Source organism: Bos grunniens, chromosome 11 (genome assembly GCF_055505025.1).
Source record: "Bos grunniens cultivar Pamir isolate PY7600 chromosome 11, Bosgru_T2T1.0, whole genome shotgun sequence".
NCBI classification, from domain to species: Eukaryota; Metazoa; Chordata; class Mammalia; order Artiodactyla; family Bovidae; genus Bos; species Bos grunniens.
In genome coordinates, this window is record NC_141175.1 from 44,100,210 (window position 1) to 44,122,842 (window position 22,633).

Genomic DNA, 22,633 nt, shown 5'->3' on the forward strand with positions numbered 1-22,633 from the left:
AAGAGCGGGCTAAGGAGGGGGGCGGGGAGTATTTATGGAGGATGTAAAAGTTCCAGGCTCCATCTCTGAAGACGATCGGGGCGGGGTCAGAGCAGAGGGCCAGTTCCCAGATGGCAGATGGAATGATTCTCTACAGGTGTGCCTGAAATAAAGGCTCGAACCTGTTCTTCATAAAGCTGCCTTGCATTATTGCATTAATAATTGCTGGAGGTCCATTTGGGGTCCTCCTGTTGTCCAAGGTCTGACAACTTCCCTGTCACTCTGTTTGTTCTCTGACAGCTGAAAAAGGCAGGCAGTCAGAAAACCCAGTCCTTTGTGGTTAGGAAGGCTGATCTTTTTTTTTTTGAGAGAATATACTTTTATTCTGTTTTTGTTTGTTTGTTGTGTTTTTGGCCACACAGCTCGGTGATATTAGTTCCCCGACCAGGGATTGAACCCCGGCCCTCAGCAGTGAAAATGCAAACTCCTAACCACTGGACTGCCAGGGAATTCCCAGGAGGATGGTTTTTAAAGGGTGTGTGTGTGTGCACGGGCGCACGCAACCCCATGGACTGTAAAGTGTGTGTGTGTGTGTGTGTGTGTGCGCGCGCGCGCACACACGCGCGCGCGTGCAACCCCGTGGACTGTAGCCTGCCAGGCTCCTCTGTCCATTCTCCAGGCAAGAATACTGGAGTGGATTTGCATTTCCTTCTCCATTAAAGGACCTGATTTGTAGTTAAAAGTCAGCCTTTCAGCAAAAATAATTACGATGGCTACAATGACCAAACTTCTCATGTCAGGCACTTGACCTCTATTACTGCTTTTAACCCTCAGGACATCCCAGCGAGGTATCCTCTCTTTGTTTTTTGCAAATGAGGTAACTGAAGCTCAAAAAAGAATCTTCTTCAACTACTGAGGAGGCCAAAGCAGTGCTGACCTGTCTGGCTCTAAACATTGTTTACAGACAGGATGATGCCTCATCACCATTTCCTACAATTCCTTTGTTTACTTCTGTAGTATGGTCCAGACAAGGCCTGCTTTTCTTCTGAGGAGAACTTATTAGAACATAAAGGCCCACAATCCAAAACTACTTGTACCACCTGGGAATCAGCACCCCAAAATAATTTAGCTTTGAATTTGTTCTTTCTATCCCTCCCCATCCTACCAATGGAGAAGGCAATGGCACCCCACTCTAGTACGCCTGGAAAATCCCATGGGAGGAGCCTGGAAGGCTGCAGTCCATGGGGTCGATTAGAGTCGGACACGACTGAGCGGCTTCACTTTCACTTTTCACTTTCATGCATTGGAGAAGGAAATGGCAACCCACTCCAGTGTTCTTGCCTGGAGAATCGCAGGGACGGGGGAGCCTGGTGGGCTGCCATCTATGGGGTCTCACAGAGTCAGACACGACTGAAGTGACTTAGCAGCAGCAGCAGCATCCTGCCAAAGGATGTCACCTATGTCTGCTCCGTGTTGAGTGATCACAAGACAGCAAGTCCTGTTTTTACAAATAAGGCCACCTGTGGGGACCATAAAGCTTAGTCATTAAAGGAACCACCTTTGGTCAGATCCCCAGCCCAATCTGGAAAAGCCAGTATTACTCAAAATGCACCTAAAGAATATGGTGGTGTTTGGGTGGTGGTCAAACACCATTTGTAATGACTTTTTGTTTGTTTGTTTTGGGGTACAGCCAATTAACAATGTTGTGATAGTTTCAGGTGAACAGCGAAGGGACTCAGCCATACATATCCGTGTATCCCTTCTCCCCCAAACTCCCCTTCCATGCAGGCTGCCACATAACATTGAGCAGAGTTCCATGTGCTACACAGTACATCCTGTGGGTTATCCATTTTAAATATAGCAGCGTGTACACGTCCATCCACAACTCCCTAACTATCCCTTCCCCCCACCTAGACCCCCGGCAATCGTAAGTTGGTTCTCTTTCTGTGAGTGAGAAAGTCTGTGAGTTTCTTTCTGTTCTGTAAGTTCCTTTGTATCGTTTCTTTTTAGATTCCACGTATAAGGATTGTCATACTGTATTTCTCCTTCTCTGTGTAATGACATTGATTCTTACGGTCAGTTTAACTCAAGTTCAGACACTAGGGCTCCATTCAGTCTGTGTTTGGACCCATGCCTGGAACTTCAGCAGGTCCTCATCAGTTACACTGGTTTAAATAGCTGAAACTTTCAGAAGCACGAGGTGGTGGTTGTTTTTGACAATAGCGTTTTGGGGAAAATGTCTTAAGCATACCAGCAGCTTTTTCCTTGTACAAATGAAGAAATGAATCTGCTTTTGCCTTTCCTGCTGCATCCCCCTGCCCCCCAAATCAACCCCACATCTGGTCTAAACATGTTGTTTAATTCTTTCCAGAAGGCGGCAGGGAAGGTGGGAAGGCAGTGTACCTTCTTTATACCTTTCTGGTAGGAGAGTTCATTGTCCTCTCTGTTCCGGGTGGGGTGAGGGCCTGGATAACGTAAATACACCACAGATAGGAAGCAGCTGGCGTGCGGCCATGCAGCTGGGTTATCCAGACATCCTTCGCAGCTTTTACTGCAGCACTTTATCCCCCTGCCTTGTTTTAAATAGCCAGTTGCCTCAGTTAATGCTGGCTGTTAGGGTTGTTGCCAGAGGAGATGGGGGCTTTTGCCCCACCTCACCCCCAACATACACAGCACATCACAGAGAGGTCTGCCCTTGGGAAGGGGCATCAGAGAAGTCAGGGCAGCAAAGAAAATGCTGCAGACCACAAGCAAAGGCCAAAATGCACCGCCCCTCCACTCTGGAAGGCAGGATTGGGGTGTTTTTTTGATGAATAATTTTTTTTTAATACTTTTTGGAAATAAGTTGATGGCACTAACATAAGTAATGCAAACTTCCTTTTTCATGTTTACTTAATCCCTTCAAAGGAAGGGAGAAAAGCACACAGCTGCAACCAAATAAGTAAAAGCGTGCTTTAGCAAAAGGTGTAGAAAGTTTCTGTTACTCACCTTGGCCATTTCCTGTTGGGATGAACCCGCAATATGTTCATAGAAGATTTGAGAAGGCTGTTTCATAGTGGAGAATGACACATCCTGGAAACCCCTAATTTTTCTAGAATAAATGGGGAAGGAAGAGGAGCATATTTTCAAATTGTATGTAACTAAACAAATGTTCTTAATCTCTCTGATCTAAAGTAATATGTATGTGGAATCCGGAGGTAAATGGATTAATGATAGAAGCCTTGTGAGTTTTTAAATTCAGTGTTCCTATTAATAAAAAGGAAATCTTTAGCGTATCCCAGTTAAGCTGTTGTGGCTCATAAGCAAATGAGTATTGAACACTGTATTTTCTCGGGGATTTTGTTAGCTACAAATTTTTTTTTTGAGCCTGTTTACAAATATTGTCAGTTTAACTCTATCATTTCACAACCCAGTACGTATCAGACATCACTCTATGTTCTCAGGATACAGCAGGAAACAAGAAGGGCAGAGTCCCTGCCCATGTAGGGTTTACATTCTAATTGGGCAGAATGGGCTGACAAATAGGCAGATGTTGATTTAGTAACACATAGAGGGGCTCGCAAAGAGTCGGACACGACTGAGCGACTTCACTTTAGAGAGACAAAGGGAGGAGGGAACGACAGAGGATGAGATGGTTGGATGGCATCACCAACTCAATGGACATGAGTTTGAGCAAGCTCTGGGAGATGGTGAAGGACAGGGAAGCCTGGCATGCTGCAGTCCATGTGGTCACAGAGCATCGGACACAACTGAGTGACTGAACAACAACAGAGACAAAACACGATGAGAAGGTTTAAGATAGGGGTGGAGGGTGCTCCTTTATACATAGCGGACAGAGAAGTCTTCTCTGATGGAATAACCTTGGACAGAGATGGGAATGAAAGAAGGCGATGAGCCTGGTTGGTGTGTGGAGAGAAGAGTGGGAAAAGGGGTTAGAAGTGAAGGAAACGGCAAATACACACCCTGGGGTAGAGTGTGTAATATGGAGGACCGCTAAGGACAGCAGGACTGAAGTGGGGTTGAGCAAGGAGGGGAGTAAGATAAGCCCTAGATTTTGACTTTGACTCAGAGTAATATAAGAAGCTATGGGAGGGTTTGAATAGACTGTCTTAATCTGAGTTACCTTTCGACATGTTTAGAAAGCTGGGCAAAAGTGGAAGTAAAGAGACCAGTTAGAAGGCTGTTGTAATTGCCGGAGAAATGTTCTGGACATATTTCAAAGGAAGAACCAACAGGATCAGAGGCGTCGGGAATCACGAGTTCAACCTTAAAATGTGTTAATTGGGGTGCCTGCTAGATGCAAAAGCAGAGAAATCTCATGGGCAGTTGGCATTACTCATCAGGAACCTAGGGAAGAGGTCTGGGTGTAGAGATGTGAACTAGGGCACTGTTAGCAATAGGAAATATTTAATTGTTGTTGTTAGCCCTAGCTTGGATCAGGGATGGTTTAGCCACAGTTAAAGGGGGAGAGGCAGCAAATTCTGGTACCGAGTAGTAGGCATGCTCTTGGGTGCCAGTGCAGGGTCTCTTCAGAATAGGTCTATTTTCTTAGTAAAATGAAAGCAAGCTCTTCCATCATCTGAGAGAGCGAGGGCAAGAGAACATGTGAAGCAGTTTTCTTGGGGATGGATCAGGGAAATGTAGCAGGATGCTGGGTAGACACACTCGGGTTTAGTGGTCAAAACTAGACCTATGAGCAGAGAAGAGTGCGGTGTTTCCCTCTATGTGCTGCAGCCTGAGGGCAGGTATGGAGTTAAGTGGATGGTAGGACTTCACCAGGCAACTTCACTGAGCAAAGAGAAGGCAAACACGTTTAGGTTTTGCATGAGAGCGTCACAGCAGACCGTGGAATTTAAATTGGATAAAGAATCAAGTGAGAATATGAGTGTGCAGAGAGTAGGGCACAAGAGATCGTTGGCCCCAGTGGGGTGACAGATTGGAATGAAAGAAGGAAAAGAGAGAGATCAATCTAGAGAGAGTGAACTGCACTGTTGAGAAATTGTGGCTGGGGTGTAGGATGCTGAAGACTGACAAGGTCAAGAGAGTGACCTAGGCATGAGTGGCTAAGACAAGGATATTGAAGGAGAAGAGTTCCAGAAACTGAGAGGTCAGCGGCTTGGAAGGATCCTAGGTGTGAATAACTCAATTATGAAGAACCATACCAGAGGTCATGATGAAGAGATGGAGGGATAGTCAGCCCACTTGCTAATATCTCCAAGGAATGAGGGGACAAGACCAGAGATCTGAAGAAGATTGAAGAAATGCAGGGCGGGGGGCAGTCCATGGTCAGACTAGTGAGCTTCAGAGGAACTGGAGGGAGCCCTGTAGCCTGCAGTAGAGGTTAATACCCCCACCCATCATCTAGGCTCAGTGGGGAAGGAAGGCAGCCACGTGAATGGGCCACGTGACTCAGCCAGAGCACATTTTCATTTCTGTTAAGAAAGTGAAAGGAGGGACTTAACTGGTGGTCCAGTGGTTAAGACTCCATGCTCCCAATGCAGGGCACCCGGGTTCAATCCCTGCACAGGGAGCTAAATCCCGCCTGCCGCAACTAATACCCAGTGTAGCCAAATTATAATAAAGAATTTTTTTTTTAAGTGAAAGGAACTTATATGAGATACCTGGAGTAGTCAGATTCATAGAGATGAGGAGTAGGATGATGGTTGTCAGAGGTTGGGAGAGAGGAGAATGGGGAGTTACTGTCGAATGGGCACAGTCTGAGTTTCCATGAAAAAAGTTATGGAAATGGATGGTTGATGTTCTGGTGATGGCCACAGAACAGTGCAAATGTGCTTAATGCCACGAAGTGATACACTTAAAATGGCTCAAATGGTAAATGTTCCGTTATATGTGTTTTACCACAGTAAAAACAAGTGTGAAAGGGAGGATTGAGGAAGCAAAAGGGATGTTGGCTCTGGAGTCCCAGGGGCACCATGGGAGGGGAGTTGGGTCACAGTAGTGGATAAGCTGCAGGGGGTGGTGGGGAACCTGGGTGGCTTTGCCTGTAGGGGTGAGTGAGGTGCAGAGGGGTGGTCTGAGTGGTCTCTGGCAGATTGCAGGGCGCTTGGTCAGGCTCTGAGCACTGGATCTGGGAGGGTAGAAAGAGGGTTCTGTGTTACTCTGCATTTTTGTTTCCTTAGAACCTGGTACCCACCTCACATATAGAAGTTGGGAATATATGTTTGAAGGATTAAAAAAAAAAGGAGTGTTACAACAAGAAAGAAAACAGCAGGAGAGAATTCGATAGCCTTGTAAATTTCCCCAAAAGTGATGGAGAATGAAAAGAAGCTAGAGTTGGTCTCTAGAGGAGAAAGAGGATTTTTGGCCAATGTGCAGAAGAACTTATTGCGAAATTGAAGTTTAGACTGGAAAAAATAAAGTCATAAACAAAAGGCTTCACATGTATAAAGGATATTGGAATTGAAATATTTTCCCACCTGTATAAATGATCCCATGGTGAATTTGTGATTTGGGAGTGGGTTATTCTCTTCTTATGCTAAATCAGATTATTAGCTTTATAAAATGTTAAACCATGGTCATTCATTATAAACCAAGTTTTAAGGGTTGAAACCATAATGTCCTCTTACGTTAATAGGTTTGTCTTTCCTAACTTAAAGATACTAAACTGTAGATAGCAGTTCTTTCATTTTATTGTTAATACTTCCGAAACTGGAGAATGTTATGCTTGCATACATCCTCAAAGACTCACAAATATTTTTTAACAACCGGGCATCTTTCCTTTTTAACTTAAATTTTATACTGAGTTTAAGAGTTTGGGTTTTTCCCTGAGCATTGACATGGGTTACCTTTTAAGGTTGCTGCCAGGCATAGATTTTCTTTTGATGAGTCCCAAAAAAGCTGGCTGTGGTAGCCTTGCTCTGTGAAACACATCCTTCAGCTCCAGACCATTGTCATGCCCCGTTCTTCTTGTTGTCGTTTTAGTGACAGCTATATTGTGCGTGTCAAGGCTGTGGTTATGACCAGAGATGACTCCAGCGGGGGATGGTTCCCACAGGAAGGAGGCGGGATCAGTCGCGTGGGGGTCTGTAAGGTCATGCACCCCGAAGGCAATGGACGAAGCGGCTTTCTCATCCATGGTGAACGACAGAAAGACAAACTGGTAATGGCAGACGTCAACGCGTGGGTTACATAGTAACGACTGATTTCTTGATGTTAAACCATAGCCCTTTTCCTGTAGGTATTTTTCCCCTTCTTTCTCTGACTTCAAAATCTTGCAAGAGCTTCCAAAGATAGAACTCCCAGAGCTGGTACCAAATTGCAAAACCTAACCCAGGCTTTCCAGTGAAGTCACTTTCTACTACACACCATATAATGCTTAGAAGTGGTGCATTAGGCGGTCTTATTTGCGTCTTTGATTAATTAAGCTGTCTTTCTCTTACTCTAACAAGATGTTCGAAACAGAAGTATGTTCTTTATTATGAATCACATTGTAGTAATCTGTGAAGTCAGAGTTTTTTTAAACGGTTGGGTTTATTCATGGGGCATGCCATCAAGGTTGGGCTGGTGAGAGGTAGAAGGCAAGGAGGAAGTGTCGTCCTGATAATTTTGTTACCTCTAAATTAATGTTTATCCTAAAGATACTGCAGCTTCTATTTCATCAGCTAATGAATAAAACATATTTGGGGAAAGAAAGTAATGGAAAGCAGTGGCATTACACTTCTGTGATAATTCTGTATGCTAAAAAATATGCACTTTGGAGAGTACTCATGATCTCAAAGGATGGGGGCATTGGTAGTTTATAACATACATTTTCATGAAGGAATTCAATGTCCAGTTCTGTTACGAAGGAATCTATGATATGAAGGGAAATTGAGTGTCTAAGTCTATTTTTAATTGGTGGCCTTGGACCTGGAAGAACATGGTCCTCTGTATATTTGATCCTGGAATGTATACTCCACAGCCAACCATTGATTCAAAATGTGCAGGACCCCAACAGAGAAAAATACAAAGACACCACAGGAATATACCTGGTACATTTGAGACCCTTAACAGTGGCATCTATTGAGTTTTATGTGCTAGGTATACAAATTTAATCTTCTTTTGCCACCACTTCTTAGGGTTTATAAAGGTTTCAAAATAAATAAGGCAGAACAATTTCTAAACATTATATATGGATTAATAGAAATGGTGTTTTCACACTTGATTCATTTCTGAAAATGAAACAAAAATTTAAAGGGAGAATATTTTAAGAAATGTGGCCATTCAAGAAATTCCTTACATAATAGTCAAATAGTTAAAACATTCTAGTTTATTAGATATTCACAATAAAGGCATTATACACTAACCCAAAAAAAGTAAAATACCCTTTATCCAGCATTTCCTTAGGGGCTAAGGACAATGCTAGCCCTTCAGTTAAGGTACATCACTGTATCCTTACAGCAGCCTGTATAGTTATATCTGAAGAAACTAAGATTCAGAAAGACTACTTGTTCTGGGTCCCATCAGGGAACCTGAAACGAGTGTTTGATTCCCTCTCACCTGACCCCAGGTTTGATCCCTCAGTTGGGAAGATCCCCTGGAGAAGGGAATGGCTACCCACTCCAGTGTTCTTGCCTGGAGAATTCCATGGACAGAGGGGCCTGGCGGGCTACAGTCCATGGGTTCACAGAGTCGGACACGACTGAGTGACTAACACCCTGAACCCAAACTGAGCCAAAGTCACATGTGCACAGCCACCTTTAACCCTTTGGTATAGTTTTTCCCCTTTGTGCATATTTTTACTTTTACCTAGCTGTAATCAGAGCTCATAAACAGTTTTATATATCTCATCAGAAATTTTCCATGTTGCTGGTATCAGGTTGATGTTCTGTTGTTTATTTGATGATCTCCTTAGTGTCAAATATTAAGATTGTCTCCCTCCCCCTTACCCCTGTATTTATCTACCTGCATTTTCCACACTTGCTGTCTACTTGTAATAATCTGCGGGGAGGTCAAATTTTTATGGTTTTTGATACTTATACAAAGAGCTGTTACCACCATATATGAGAATTTTCTCAGATATTTTAAATCTTTACCAATTTGATTAGGATAACTGTGGTATCTTATTTTTGATCAGCAATAAGAGCAAATGTTTTTCTGTTAAACACTGTGAATTATCTGTCAATGTCCTTTGCATATTTACTTTTTGGGGCCTGACTATTCTCCTTGATATGTATGCCCTCCAAGTATAACAAAGATAATCATCTTCATCTGCCATTTTTACTGCAGATATTTTTATAATCTGTTGCTTGCCTTTTTTATTTTAGTTGGTGTTGTTTTCCTACAAAAATTTTGATAGAAAAATTTTTTTCACTTTTTCCTTTTTATTTTTATTGTTAACTACTTTTATGTTAGCAGATTATCTAACCTGAACAGTTCTATGTTTTTAGGTCTGTTTTTTCCTGGTATTTCTGTGGTTTGTCATTAGAATATGTCAACCTGAAATAGCCTTTAGATTGTCTATTAATAATTCAGCCCCTTCATTTTATAGATACATTTATAAACTTGTTTCTTATCACTGGCTTGAACATAATTATTGTAAAGTTCTACAGTTTCGTTTGAAGCCCTTTATGTAAATAATCTCAGTTACATTCCTGCCACATTCTAAAGGAGAAGGACACTATTATTTCCAGTTTGTAGTGGGAAACTCAGTGCTCCAGGAAAGAATCCACTTCCCCAGTCTTTGGGCATGTAATCATTAGAGACAGCTCTTGGACCATTTCATTGTGAAGCTAAATCTTGGTCCCTCCATTCCAGCTCGGCATGGGAAGAAGGCAGTCCTGGCTGTGGACCAGCTTCTGTTGTGTGTTGGCTGTTGCACAAGGACTGTATGCTTCATCCCCTCCTGTTGTGTTTCTCCATCACTCCCTCCCTCGTCTTGTCCCCTTTACGTTCTGTGACTCTACACTTTGGGACTTTTATAAATTTTGTCACTAGTTAAGTCAGACCCCCGCACACCTAGGTGTGCTCTTTCATCTTTCCATCCCTCACTTCCCCGTTTCACATGAAACTTTCCAGTTTCACGTGCTGGTAAATTCTGGACTCCTAACACACACACACACACACACACACACACACACACACACACACGCTTTTGGTCAAATGATGACTCATTCTTTGGCCTCCAGCTTCCATAATGCAGCACTTCTGCCCACTGGAGGGTATGAATACTCCTGGAAGCTGTGCAAACAGGACAGGTTGTTGAAGGACACTCCCCACCCCCCCACCCCCGCCCTCAGCAGTGGAAAGGCAAGGAGAAGATGGAGATCATTTTGGAAATACAGAGAATGGATAGTATCAGAGTTCTTGGTATTCCAACCAGAACATGAAGTACTGTCTCTGGTAGAAACCGTGTTGTCAATAGATTTTCCAAGGTAGTGCAGTTCTAGAATTCAGCACATTGGTTTTTGTTATTGTTATTTGAATTTTGTGTTGACACCTGTGAACTTGTGTTGATGCCATTGTTTCTATGGGAAAAGTCTGTGTTCCAAGTATTCATTCACACAGTTGTTACTTTTTCTAAGTTGGAGACAGTCAAGTTTTCCTGAGAAGTTATATGCAAATTAAAAATTGCTGAGTTGAATCTTATTTTGATGGATTAGATGCTTTTACTTCTTAAATGAATCCTATGAGAAACTACCTTATGAAGATTAATCACAGAATCTAAAAGGTTGATCATTCCAGTGCAGGTCTGTGAGCACTCCCACACACATTTAGTGGGAGTTCCAGCTGGCAAAACTATTTGAAAGGCAATTTGGCAGGATATTAATTTTAAATGTGTATTCCTTTTCACTTGGCAATTCTACATCTAAACCCTATCCTATGGAAATAGACTTACCAAGCTTTATAGATAGCTGCAGTTCTCAGACATTTTTGGCCTCAGAATCCTTTTACTTTCTAAAAATTTATTGAGGACCCTAAAATGCTTTTGTCTGATAGGCTATAAGCTACTACTATTTACCACACTAGCAATTAAAACTGAAATTGTTAAAAATCTTAAACAGTAGGGTTAGCATAAATGACATTGTTTCTGGCAAATAACTATATAGCTATTTTCCAGGAAAAAAAAAATGATTAGAAGAATAGCATTGCTTTGCATTTCTGCAGAGCTCTTTAATATCTAACCTAGTAGAAGATAGCTGGATTCTAATATCTACTCTTGCTTTCAGTCTGTTGTAATATGTTGTTTTGACTGAAGTATATGAAGAAAATCCAGCCTCACACAGATATGCAGTTGGAAGATGTAGAACTATTTTAATAGCCTTTTCAGATCATTACTGATATATTAACACTTCGATCTAAACCAAAACTCAGTTTGTAGTAGTTTCTTAAATGCAGACTCTGAAACCTTTTCAGACTCTTATTACATTAAAATCCACTGATTCACCTTTCTCTTTGCATCAATCTTTTACTCATTCCTGATTTTGTAACATCATGCATTGGTCATTTGGAAAATAATGGTTTACTGAGTTACACAGATCTTCCAAATGTTGATATACTTAAGTCTACAGTATCAAAAAAAAATCACATTTCTTAATATCACCACTAATATCATTAGAAAAGTCTTTTTAAGTATTGCCAAGCTGTCCAAAATTCTAATTTTCACTTGAAAGTTCAAATTTTATTATTGTCAAAAAATACCTCCTTGCTTTCCTTGAGGTGACAGGTTCACTGTGTTCATCTTCAAAAAAAGTACCCAAGTCTGAATAACCATAGTTCATCTGTAGGTTGCTCTTTCAAGTAAACCCGATGATTCATGAGAAAAGCAGTTAGTTCAACTCCCAACGGCAGCAGTTACGCACGTTTTCCTTGAGATAGTCATCACTCTTCCATACACAGCGGAAGTAAAAAGGCTGTGAGAGATACTCTTCCCTTTCCAACTGTGCATTTGTGCAAAGCCCGAGTTTCTTCTGCTTCAACCAAAGCAACATATTACAGCAGATCAAGTGTGGACACAGATAGGAGAATCCAGTTACATGTACATCCATTTCATCACACAAAATGAAAGATGTGTATTCTTGGGTCATGATTTCAGTCATTTTTAACTGGTTCATCAAGGACAACCCTACATAAAACTGGCTTTTTTCCACTGTGTGTGCCAGTGGTGAATCCGGTGGCTTTGGTACTGTTTGGTGCCACTGCCGGGCTTTGATTGAGCCTCAGCACAACAGTTTTACCCACCGTTCCTTTTGCAGCATTAGCAGGGCTGGCAGCACAATGGAAAAGCAAAAATGTGTTAATATATGAAAATAGTTATGCCATCCTGAACCCCTTGAAAGGACCTGGGGTTGTAGAGGGAAGGCTCCCAAGAGCCCAAATACCAAACTTTGAGAACATGTTCAAGAATGTTCATTTCAGCATTGTCTTTAAAAGTGACTAGTTAGAAATGACCTTGAATGCCCATTAGTATGGAGAATGGCAAAATAATTCTCATATATCTGTTCTGAGGAATATTACGCAGCCACTAAACAGAGTCCTTTTTTACCTTCCTGTATCTCTGAGACATATTTTTGAGGAAAAGGCAAATTGAAGACCAGTGTATAGGTGTGGCTACATTTAAACAGACTCACACACACAAACTTATGTGAGTACATAAAGAAGCTGCAGGAAGGGAACTAAGGTAGTTCTCATACTGTCAGTGGGCAGCTCTGGAGGTAGAGAGGTGTCGAGGGGACAGACAGAGAGCTGAGCAAGAATGGAACCTTCATGGACTCCGCTATATTGAACCTTCTACAGTATGGATTCTTTTTGAGACCCTATAGAGTGTAGCCCTCCAGGCTCCTCTGTCCATGGGGATTCTCTAGGCAAGAATACTGGAGTGGGTTGCCATGCCCTTCTCCAGGGGATCTTCCTGACCCAGGGATCGAACCCGTGATTCCTGTGTCGCCTGCACCTGCAGGCGGGTTCTTTACCACTAGCGCCGCCTGGGAAGGCCCCTTCGCAGGCTGCTTCTGCTAAGTCGCTTCAGTCGTGTCTGACTCTGTGTGACCCCATAGACAGTAGCCCACCAGGCTCCTCCGTCCCTGGGATTCTCCAGGCAAGAACACTAGAGTTGGTTGCTATTTCCTTCTCCAGTGCATGCATGCATGCTAAGTCGCTTCAGTCGTGTCCAATTCTGTGCGACCCCATAGACGGCAGCCCACCAGGCTCCTCTGTCCACAGGATTCTCTAGGCAAGAATACTGGAGTGGGTTGTCATTTCCTTCTCCACTTCACAGGCTAGTAAGATTTTTTAAAATGGAAGAAAAAAATAAAGGAACACCAGTGACTATTTCATTTTAATCCAACTAAATGACCACAAGTTTCACAAAATGTATTGTTTGGTTCATCATCTAGAAGGTTATTTACTTTCATCACAGATTGTGAAACAGCAAAATGATATTTGCTGGAAGGGACAAGACAAAGAAATTTTGTTAAAAACCTCTCTCCCATCCAAGAGTGCTTATTAGGAACTGTATTTGCATTTTCTTGCATGTGCTTAGATTTTAATGAAAGCAGGTGCTCTAAAATAAAGCCAACTCTATGAATTCAGGTGAAGATTAATGTAATTTTTTATTGTCAAATGCAACAGATACAGTTCAGAAGGCATCAAATGAGGGATGAAATACCTTCAACAAGAATATATAATCACTTATTTTTCTCCCCATGCCTCTCATTGAAAAAGCCATTTTTAAAACCCTTTCTCAAGTTTTAGTCAAATTCCCAAACTTCATTTTAGAGGATTAATACCTATTATGCCAAAACTTCACTAAGGGGTTATACCTGTTATGAAGATTACAGCATTTGAATGTTAATCATTTTTGTCATTAAACTTACATAGATATATAATGATATAATTTTGTTGAAGAGGATAAAGAGATTTAAGAGGATAAAGAGATGGTATCTGGTCTCTTCCCCATCCCTCTTCCCACATAGTTTAGGTGGCTAAACTTTACTTTTCTAAGAATTTATTACACTTCTCTAGGAAAATGTACCTTTGGGATAATCTTAAACTCAGAAAATGTCAACGAAAGACTAACTTTTTCGCCATAAAAATATGGAGAAACTGGAAATGTTTGTTTTTACAAAAAAGTTTATTTTGAGATTTTGCATTGAGACTATTAAATTCTAAAATAGATAACATTTGTTAGCTAAAGCCTTGGTTATTTGGATTTCCCCAATTTGGAATGGGGCTGGGCTGACATTTAATCATTGCGCTATTCTTAGGGGAAAATGGCCATAATAAGCAATTTAATCATAAATAGAACTGTGTGAGGGGACCATTGTCTTCCTTCAACACAATGGAATAAAGTTAACTGCTTGCGATGCTTGGATAGGCCAGTTTGACTATTATTTTCATCTATTAAGTTAGAGAACATTTATTAGGCAATACTTAATTCCTGTTTGCTTAGGTGTATTCTTGAAATTTTATTCATTTAAAGATATTCTCTAATTTTTATTAATTTCACTCTTTCACTTAGTATAAAAGTAATAGTATCTCATTAAATGTAGAACTTTGCTGAACAAGATCAAAGCTGGTAAAACTTAGTGAAATCATCTGATATATACATAATGAAACTATAGAAATAAATATTGTTGGTATTTTGGAGCTATCCATGAATAAAGAATAGAGTTTACATTCACATGATTTCAATGCCTCTTTTATTCTGTAATATTGAACTCTGATATCTTTGCCAGCAGTAGCACTCTGTACATAGAGGGAGTTATTTTATAAGACATCTTGATCTTTTTACAGTCTAGTTAAAGGAACAAGACTAAAGCACATGAAACTCTTAGAAAATAATATGAAATCAAGTACTAAATTGTGAAGGTGATAAAAACTGAAGTAAAAGAGTAGAAAAACATGATGCAATATCCTGGTAAGTACGTACAACCCTTCAGGTTCCTCACTGTTCAGTATTTGCAGAGCATGTTCGTGTATATGTTCTCATTGATAATGTTGATGTTATTTCCGCTTTAGAGATAAAAAGATCAAAGGTCTGAGACAATCTCCTCCAAGTCATAGCCTAGTGAAAAGGCAGTTCTGAGACTAGATTGCTAGAATGTTCTAATAATCCAGATAAAAGGTTTATTAGAGACCTTAGATCAGGGTGGTAGCAATTGAACCAGGGTTGATACAAAATATACTGAAGGGAAAATGAAATGTACTTGGTGTTTAACATAAACAGGGGATAGAACAAGCAGAAGAGGCAAAAGGAAACCATGGAGATTCAAGCCAGAGAAAATTAACAGAGGTTGGCATTGCTAGATAAGAAGCTGGCATAGGAAACTAAGGGCAGCAATTTCAGAGCAAGTTAGTTATTTTCCCAGCTTGTTGAATTTGAGGTCACTGAGAAAGGGCATTAGGACAAGAGAAGGAGGACTGAGAGTCATGAATACAAAGGCCCTGAGGGAAAAGCAGTCAGCCTAGAATAGAGCAAAGCCCCAAGACTGGGCCTCAGCTTAGAGCCCCACTCCACCCCACTCCACCCCTCCACCCCCAGCTAGGGGCTGGAGAAATGTAGAGCATGGTTAAGGAGCAGAGCAATACAGCAAGGACCACCAAGGTGGGGATGGGGGGAGCAGCAATGAGTGGATGCTCAACAGAGGCAGGGAAAGCCTTCTTCTAAGAAGCCTTCACAGATGCACGAAGGCAGTGGGCACGGGGGGTCATCAGTTGCCATCAAAAACAGTCATTCCTAGTTAGATTTTTATAAGCAGACAGCATCGTGACTATTTAAAAAGTAACCCACCTGTGTGTTTCAATCCTCCAGGTGGTATTGGAATGCTATGTGAGAAAGGACTTGGTCTACACCAAAGCCAACCCAACCTTTCATCATTGGAAGGTCGACAATAGGAAGTTTGGACTTACTTTCCAAAGCCCTGCTGACGCTCGAGCCTTTGACAGGGGAGTGAGGAAAGCAATCGAAGACCTAATAGAAGGTATTGAATTGATCACTGCATTCTCAGTGGGTCTGTGGGAAGTTTCCAGGTTCTTTTTAATCCCAGTTGTCTGCCATCACATATTTGTGGATTATTTGCAGGAGGGCTAGAGGCCAGGTTGGTTGAGGTCAAAACTGTAGGAACATCCAAAGGAGAAAAATATTTTAAGTGACAGTGCAGCGGAGAAGGAAATGGATTTCAGAATAATGAGTGATTCCAACTGGTTTTTTAGACTGCTCCGGAAAGACAAGTTCTGACATCCATGTAAATGCCTTTTTGATATATTTCACCTTTTCCTGAGAAAAAAGCTTGGGTGCAACCTGTCTTGGTCCAGAGGTGGAGAATGGATTCTAATGGGCCCAGAAGAGGCTGTAGGCCTTCCCACTGTTGTGTAACGAGGACCCAGGGGTGCGGCTGCCACTGGAAAGGAGAAGGAATCTGTGACTCCTTAGTCTGTGAGTAAGCAGCTGGTGGACACTGTGTGGCATTTAATCATGGCCTGAAAGGCTCTCGGGCAGTCAGTTCTCAGGGGCTTTTCGAGTGTCCACAGATGCAAACACACAAATTCTCCATTTCGACACATTCAGTTATCAAATCAGAAGTTTCAAGGTGTCATAGCCAACCTGTGAACAAAGAAGTATCAAGCAAGGCACAGTAAAGCCATATTCAGAATTGGTTAGATTCATCACAAAAGAATATGTATTTCATGTGTATAAGAGAGAAATGTTTTCTAAAGTCATTTTCTTCATTTGGGGGAGGAGAGAAAAGCAGGTCTCAAAAAAAAATCTCTTAAAATCATCAGGGAGACAATTCTAGCTGGAACAATGAATCTGAGAACTACAACCACGGGGGGTGGACAAAATGAGTAGAAACCAGTGTGTACACCATAAGTCTGACACAAGTGCATAATATTTAAAATCTTATTATTAAACATAGCTTTTAAATGTTTAGATGAGAAAATAGCTCCTGTATTATTTTCTTTTATTTATTTATTTGGCTGTGTTGTGTCTTAGTTGCAGCATGTGGGATTTAGTTCCCTTACCAGGGATCAAACCCGGCCCTGCTGCATTGGGAGCACAGAGTCTTAGCCACTGGGCTATCAGGGAAGCCCACTCCTGTATTACTGAGAGAAGTTTGTACTATATCCATGTGCTTAATCACTGAAGCCACACACAAAATTTGGTTCTCTTAATTTTTTCTCATACTTTCTACCTAGCTCTGTTCTATCAAACTTGCTTTAAACATTGATGGACTAGAGTGACTCAAATAGTAGAGATCTAAGAGTCTCAGAGCAATAGAAACTGCACACATGGTATTATGGAACTTGTTTTTTCTCCTCTGAGCCTTCATTGGGAATTTAAATATTTCTCATCCCTTTCTGATCAAGTCTTTGGAGTTCAATTTTATGTTAATAGCAAAATACTCTCTAAACGTGCATTTCATAAGGCCTAACCAAGAAAAAGGAGATGATACAGACTGAATTTCTCTTTTGGTACTCTGTCACTTATGCAAATTTAAGCATGTTTTCCCTTTTTGGCCATTAACAGGGTTAGTTAATTTGATCCACATAAATGGGGTGCTATTAGGAGAAAAAGGAAGAAGTTACATGATTTGCCTACCAGAATGAAGAAAGAAATGAACAAATAAATCAGTTGAACTGTAAATAACCATTTCATTCCCTGATAGAATAAACTGGGTTTTTGTGTTTTTTTGACATTATCCTAAATGTTGACCTGCAAAACTCACTGCCAGTACTGCAAGAAAAAAGCCTTTTTGCCCAGGTACCAGTTTAGAAGGTCGCTTCTCCCACAGTCTGGGGTTTATAGTGTCTAAATTTCAGAAGAGGAGGTGACCGTACTAGCTCTTTAGTTCATGTCCCTTTGTGGGTAAATGAAAAGCCCAGAGATCCAAGTCCAGTTTCACAGTGCAATTGTGGCAGGTCTAACCTGGGCTTCTCCGTCCAGTGCTTAGCGGTCAGGGGGTCCTTCAGAGCTGGGGGTAGGCTCTCTGAGCACCACCTCCTCGGCGCCTCTCCATGTGCCTGTTCTCTACTGATCAGTGAGGACGTTTGAGGGATCGATTTGGGAACAACAGTAAGCAAAGTTCATTTAGGAAACATGCTGGCTAGAATCAATTAAAGAAGAGCAAGTTAAAAGTATGTAAGGACTTCCCTAGTGGTACAGTGGTTAAGAATGTGCCTGATAATGCAAGGGACACAGGTTCTATCCCTGGTCCAGGAAGATTCCACGTGCCGTGGAGCATCTGAGCCCGAGCACCACAACTGCTGAAGCCCACACGTAGAGTCTGTGTTGCACAGGAAAAGCCACCAGTGAGAAGCCCATGCATCGCAACAAAGAATAGGCCCCTGCTCGCCACAGCTAGAGAAAGTCCACATGTAGTAAAAAAGACCCAGTGCAGCCATAAATGGATAAATAAATTATATTTTAAAATTAAAGCATTTAATTCCCAAGTAACATTTCTGCTGGTGATCCACATATGAAAGGAGTAGTTTCTTTAAGGATGTGGTTTCTTTAAATGAGTGGCTTTGACTTATCCTCTTTGGAAACACTTTTTTGTGGTTTTTGTGTCTTTTTTAGGCTCCACAACATCATCTTCCACCATCCACAATGAGGCTGAGCTTGGTGATGATGACGTTTTTACAGTAAGTTCCCATGGTCTTTTGCTTTCCACATGAGTTGGTGAATAATCAGAGGTTCTGTTTAGGGGCATGAGAGACACTTGGCAATTTGGCATTTGTTGCTGCTGTTGGGATGTTGTCAGGGAGATCTCTGTCTCGTCTTAATTTCGCTGCCCTGAATTTGTTCTAGCCGCTCGTGTTCCCATGATGCTACAAGGCATATGGTGTCCACCTTCCTGGATCTGTTCAAGGCCCTCTCCCAGTCTTCCTTCACATTTAGGGTGAACAGCCAACCTGGTTTGCCTGGGACTGTCCTAATTTTAGCACTGAAAGTCCTTAGTCCCACAGAAGACATACTTCGGTCCCCGGCACGCTGCAACAACTGGCACCCTACTCTTAGAGTCTTCCACTAACCACCTCCCTGGCATGGAGGGGGCAGGGGAGCAGCCTTCCTGATGAGTGATTAAATATCTGATAAGAGTCCTGAAGGCTGAGTTGAGGTTAGGGCCAAATGTGCTAAGGCAGGAAATGGCTTGGATATTTTGACATAGCTGGCGTTAATGGGATGTAACTGGAGACTAAATGATTTCTCAGCTTGCCCCTTCACTAAAATTCTGTGCTTCTAGAAGTTAAACAGTTCAGAGTGCACCTGCCATGTGCTTGGTGCAGTGAGGAACTGCAGGGCAGCATTTCAGAGTCTGGGCCTTGATGCAAAGGAGGAAATACATTTAAATTGTCACCTAGGATACACATCCAGTAGACACCCCAAACCAGATCATATTTCATGCCCTGCATTCTGATTTTTCCCTCTTCTTTTTCATTTTCTTCTGTTTCATTATTAAACTTTTCAAGCACACAGGAAAATTTAAAGCCTAGTACAGTGAAAGCCTGTAGACTCTGTATCTAGAGTCGGCAGTGATAATGTTTTACCCTGTTTGCCTTATCTCTGCGTATGTGTCAGCTTGCACACAGGTATTTTTTCTGTTGATCCAGTTGAAAGTAAGTCACCTCTAAATAACTTGAGCATGCATCTCTTAAAGAATAAGATATTCTTCTGCTGCTAAGTCACTTCAGTCGTGTCCAACTCTGTGCGACCCCATAGAGGGCAGCCCACCAGGCTCTCCCGTCCCTGGGATTCTCCAGGCAAGAACACTGGAGTGGGTTGCCATTTCCTTCTCCAATGCATGAAAGTGAAAAGTCAAAGTGAAGTCGCTTCAGTCGTGTCCGACTCTTAGCGACCCCATGGACTGCAGCCTACCAGGCTCCTCTGTCCATGGGATTTTCCAGGCAAGAGTACTGGAGTGGGGTGCCATTGCCTTCTCCGAGATATTCTCCTACACAACATCGTAACTGGACCTAAGAAAATTAATAGGAATTTCATATTATCCCCTAATAGTTCCCCAATAATTCCTTAGTTGTCCCAAAAGTATCTTTTATAAGCTGTTTTTTAATTTAGTATTTTATTTTATTTTTTTTCAACTTTATAAGTTTTTTTTTTTTCTCTAATTTTATTTTATTTTTAAACTTTACATAATTGTATTAGTTTTGCCAAATATCAAAATGAATCCGCCACAGGTATACATGTGTTCCCCATCCCGAACCCTCCTCCCTCCTCCCTCCCCATACCATCCCTCTGGGCCGTCCCAGTGCACCAGCCCCAAGCATCCAGCATCATGCATCGAACCTGGACTGGCAACTCGTTTCCTACATGATATTTTACATGTTTCATTGCCATTCTCCCAAATCTTCCCACCCTCTCCCTCTCCCACAGAGTCCATAAGACTGTTTTATACATCAGTGTCTCTTTTGCTGTCTCGTACACCGGGTTATTGTTACCATCTTTCTAAATTCCATATATATGCGTTAGTATACTGTATTTATGTTTTTCCTTCTGGCTTACTTCACTCTGTATAATAGGCTCCAGTTTCATCCACCTCATTAGAACTGATTCAAATGTATTCTTTTTAATGGCTGAGTAATACTCCATTGTGTATATGTACCACAGCTTTCTTATCCATTCATCTGCTGATGGACATCTAGGTTGCTTCCATGTCTTGGCTATTATAAACAGTGCTGCGATGAACATTGGGGTACACGTGTCTCTTTTAATTTAGTATTTTAAATACTAGTTGCAATCCTGTAAACATGATTCCTGACCCATTCATCCTGCAACTAGTGATTTAAAAAACGCAACTCTGGGAAGACAGAGGTGGGTGAACCCGCCTCCATCCCTCATGGAGGTAACCAGGTGGTTTGGACAGGGAGGATATGGCCCTGTGAGAGGCTTAGAAACCGGCACAGACTGTTAAATGCTCTGGCCCAGGATGGGGCCTGGGGGTCAGAGAAGACCCCTGGGAGCTGAGGCTGGACTTCGATGGTGTTGGAACAGGGCTGGGAAGGGGCTTCGGGGTGTGGGGTGAAGGCGGCAGCAGGCTGTACGTGGTGAGTAGTGTAAGCATTGCAGACCCCAACCTGGCATGAGCAGAGAGTGCTTGTCGGTGGCAGTTGGGGGCTGAGCGTCAGGAAATGAACTCAGTTGTGCCTCCGTGGAGCGGCTGGTGTGATGCACTCTGAACAGGCTTCCTATAGCGCTCCAAGCAGATCCTCTCAACAGTTGGCATGTTGCTTACATCTGTTCCTTTGTCACGTTTGAGAGACAAACAACAGCAGGCGGGTTAAAAGGTGGCTTCCTGTGCTCCAGAGCAACCCTGTCATCCACAGCTGCTTCCCAGCTACCTGCCAGCGTGATTTATGGAAGCGGGAGCGGGCAAGAGGGACTGGGGCCATAGAAGCCGGCATCCCTGCTGGCTTTGTCCTTTAATCCACAGGGAATCGACGTGCTGTTCAGGGTAATGCCGAACGCCTGGAAGGACATGTAGGAACTGCCCTGCTGTTTCCTGGCAGTTGGAAACTCACGGCGGGAGAAGCCAGCTTCATTGTATTCCCTGTGGGCCCTGCCGTACACAGTCCTTACCTTCATTCCACTTGTTTACACACAGGGGCCTCTTAATAACAGTACCTCCCTTCCCCAAGACAAGCCCAGCCACGAGGCCAGTGACCATTAGCAACATCCCGTGTAAGGCTGGGAGGGTCGTCAGGGGCTGACACACCAGGTTTCCTGTTTGTTCACAAGTTCCCTGTCATGAGACTTTTTGTCCTAAGAAGTCAGGGATGTCTCTAAAAGCTGGAGCCGTGGAAGTGAGCAGCCAGGTTAACACCTATAGAGGCTACGGCTTCCCGAGGTTTGTTGCATTCTAAAGCTGATGTCGGTCGGAGAAGGCAGTGGCACCCCACTCCAGTACTTTTGCCTAGAAAATCCCATGGACGGAGGAGCCTGGTGGACTGCAGTCCATGGGGTCGCTGAGGGTTGGACATGACTGAGTGACTTCACTTTGACTTTTCACTTTCATGCATTGGAGAAGGAAATGGCAACCCACGCCAGTGTTCTTGCCTGGAGAATCCCAGGGATGGCGGAGCCTGGTGGGCTGCCGTCTATGGGGTCACACAGAGTCGGACACGACTGAAGTGACTTAGCAGCAGCAGCAAAGCTGATGTGGGTAAGACAGGGATTAGGACTTTGAACTCATTTAGAAAGAGTATAAGTGGTGATAGACCCTCTTACAACTTACGATGAGCCAGAAGGAGAATTTCTAAGAGAATAGTGTGTATAGGAGAAAACCTTCAGAGGAAGGAACCAGAAGGAGATCTCTGTTTGTGCTGCTGGAGCCAAGGGTTCCCTCTATTCCAAGGCATTCCTTGGGACCAGGAGGAAAATAGGACACTGAACAACACAGGGATGCATGTTATATGTTGGAGGATGACATGGAGGAGGGGGCAACCCCAAACCCCCCCGGTGGAGAGGTTGCTGGGCTTGGGTGCTCAAAAAGCATGGCTGTCTCTGCTCACAGTTTCCTGACTCCCAGCCCCTAAACCAGCCTGTCTTCTCAGGATGGTAGAACCATGTTGCAGGTCCTCCACGTGAAATTAACATCCAGCTCAGCATGTGTGAACGTGCGTGCAGACACACACGTAACTGCCCATGCGTTGCTAGTTGCCTTTACAGTCCTCCCACGCCCCTCCTGCCACCAGCCTGGTG

The 22,633-nt window shown here is 42.7% G+C and overlaps 1 protein-coding gene across 15 annotated transcripts in view; it reads left to right on the forward strand.

The window, feature by feature from the left end:
* The window catches only part of SPRED2 (sprouty related EVH1 domain containing 2), a 127,414-nt gene that overhangs the window by 84,891 nt on the left and 19,890 nt on the right, over window positions 1-22,633 (forward strand). For 13 of the 15 annotated variants that reach the window (XM_086326316.1, XM_086326310.1, XM_086326317.1 and 10 more), the window contains 3 exons: window positions 6,922-7,099; window positions 15,731-15,899; window positions 18,497-18,561. In XM_086326316.1, coding sequence (XP_086182442.1) covers window positions 6,956-7,099; window positions 15,731-15,899; window positions 18,497-18,561 — 378 coding nt within the window. In that variant the 5' untranslated portion in view covers window positions 6,922-6,955. Of the gene's footprint in view, window positions 1-3,064; window positions 3,112-6,921; window positions 7,100-15,730; window positions 15,900-18,496; window positions 18,562-22,633 lie in introns of those variants that run through there. The other 2 variants (XM_086326308.1, XM_086326319.1) reach the window with 2 other exon arrangements.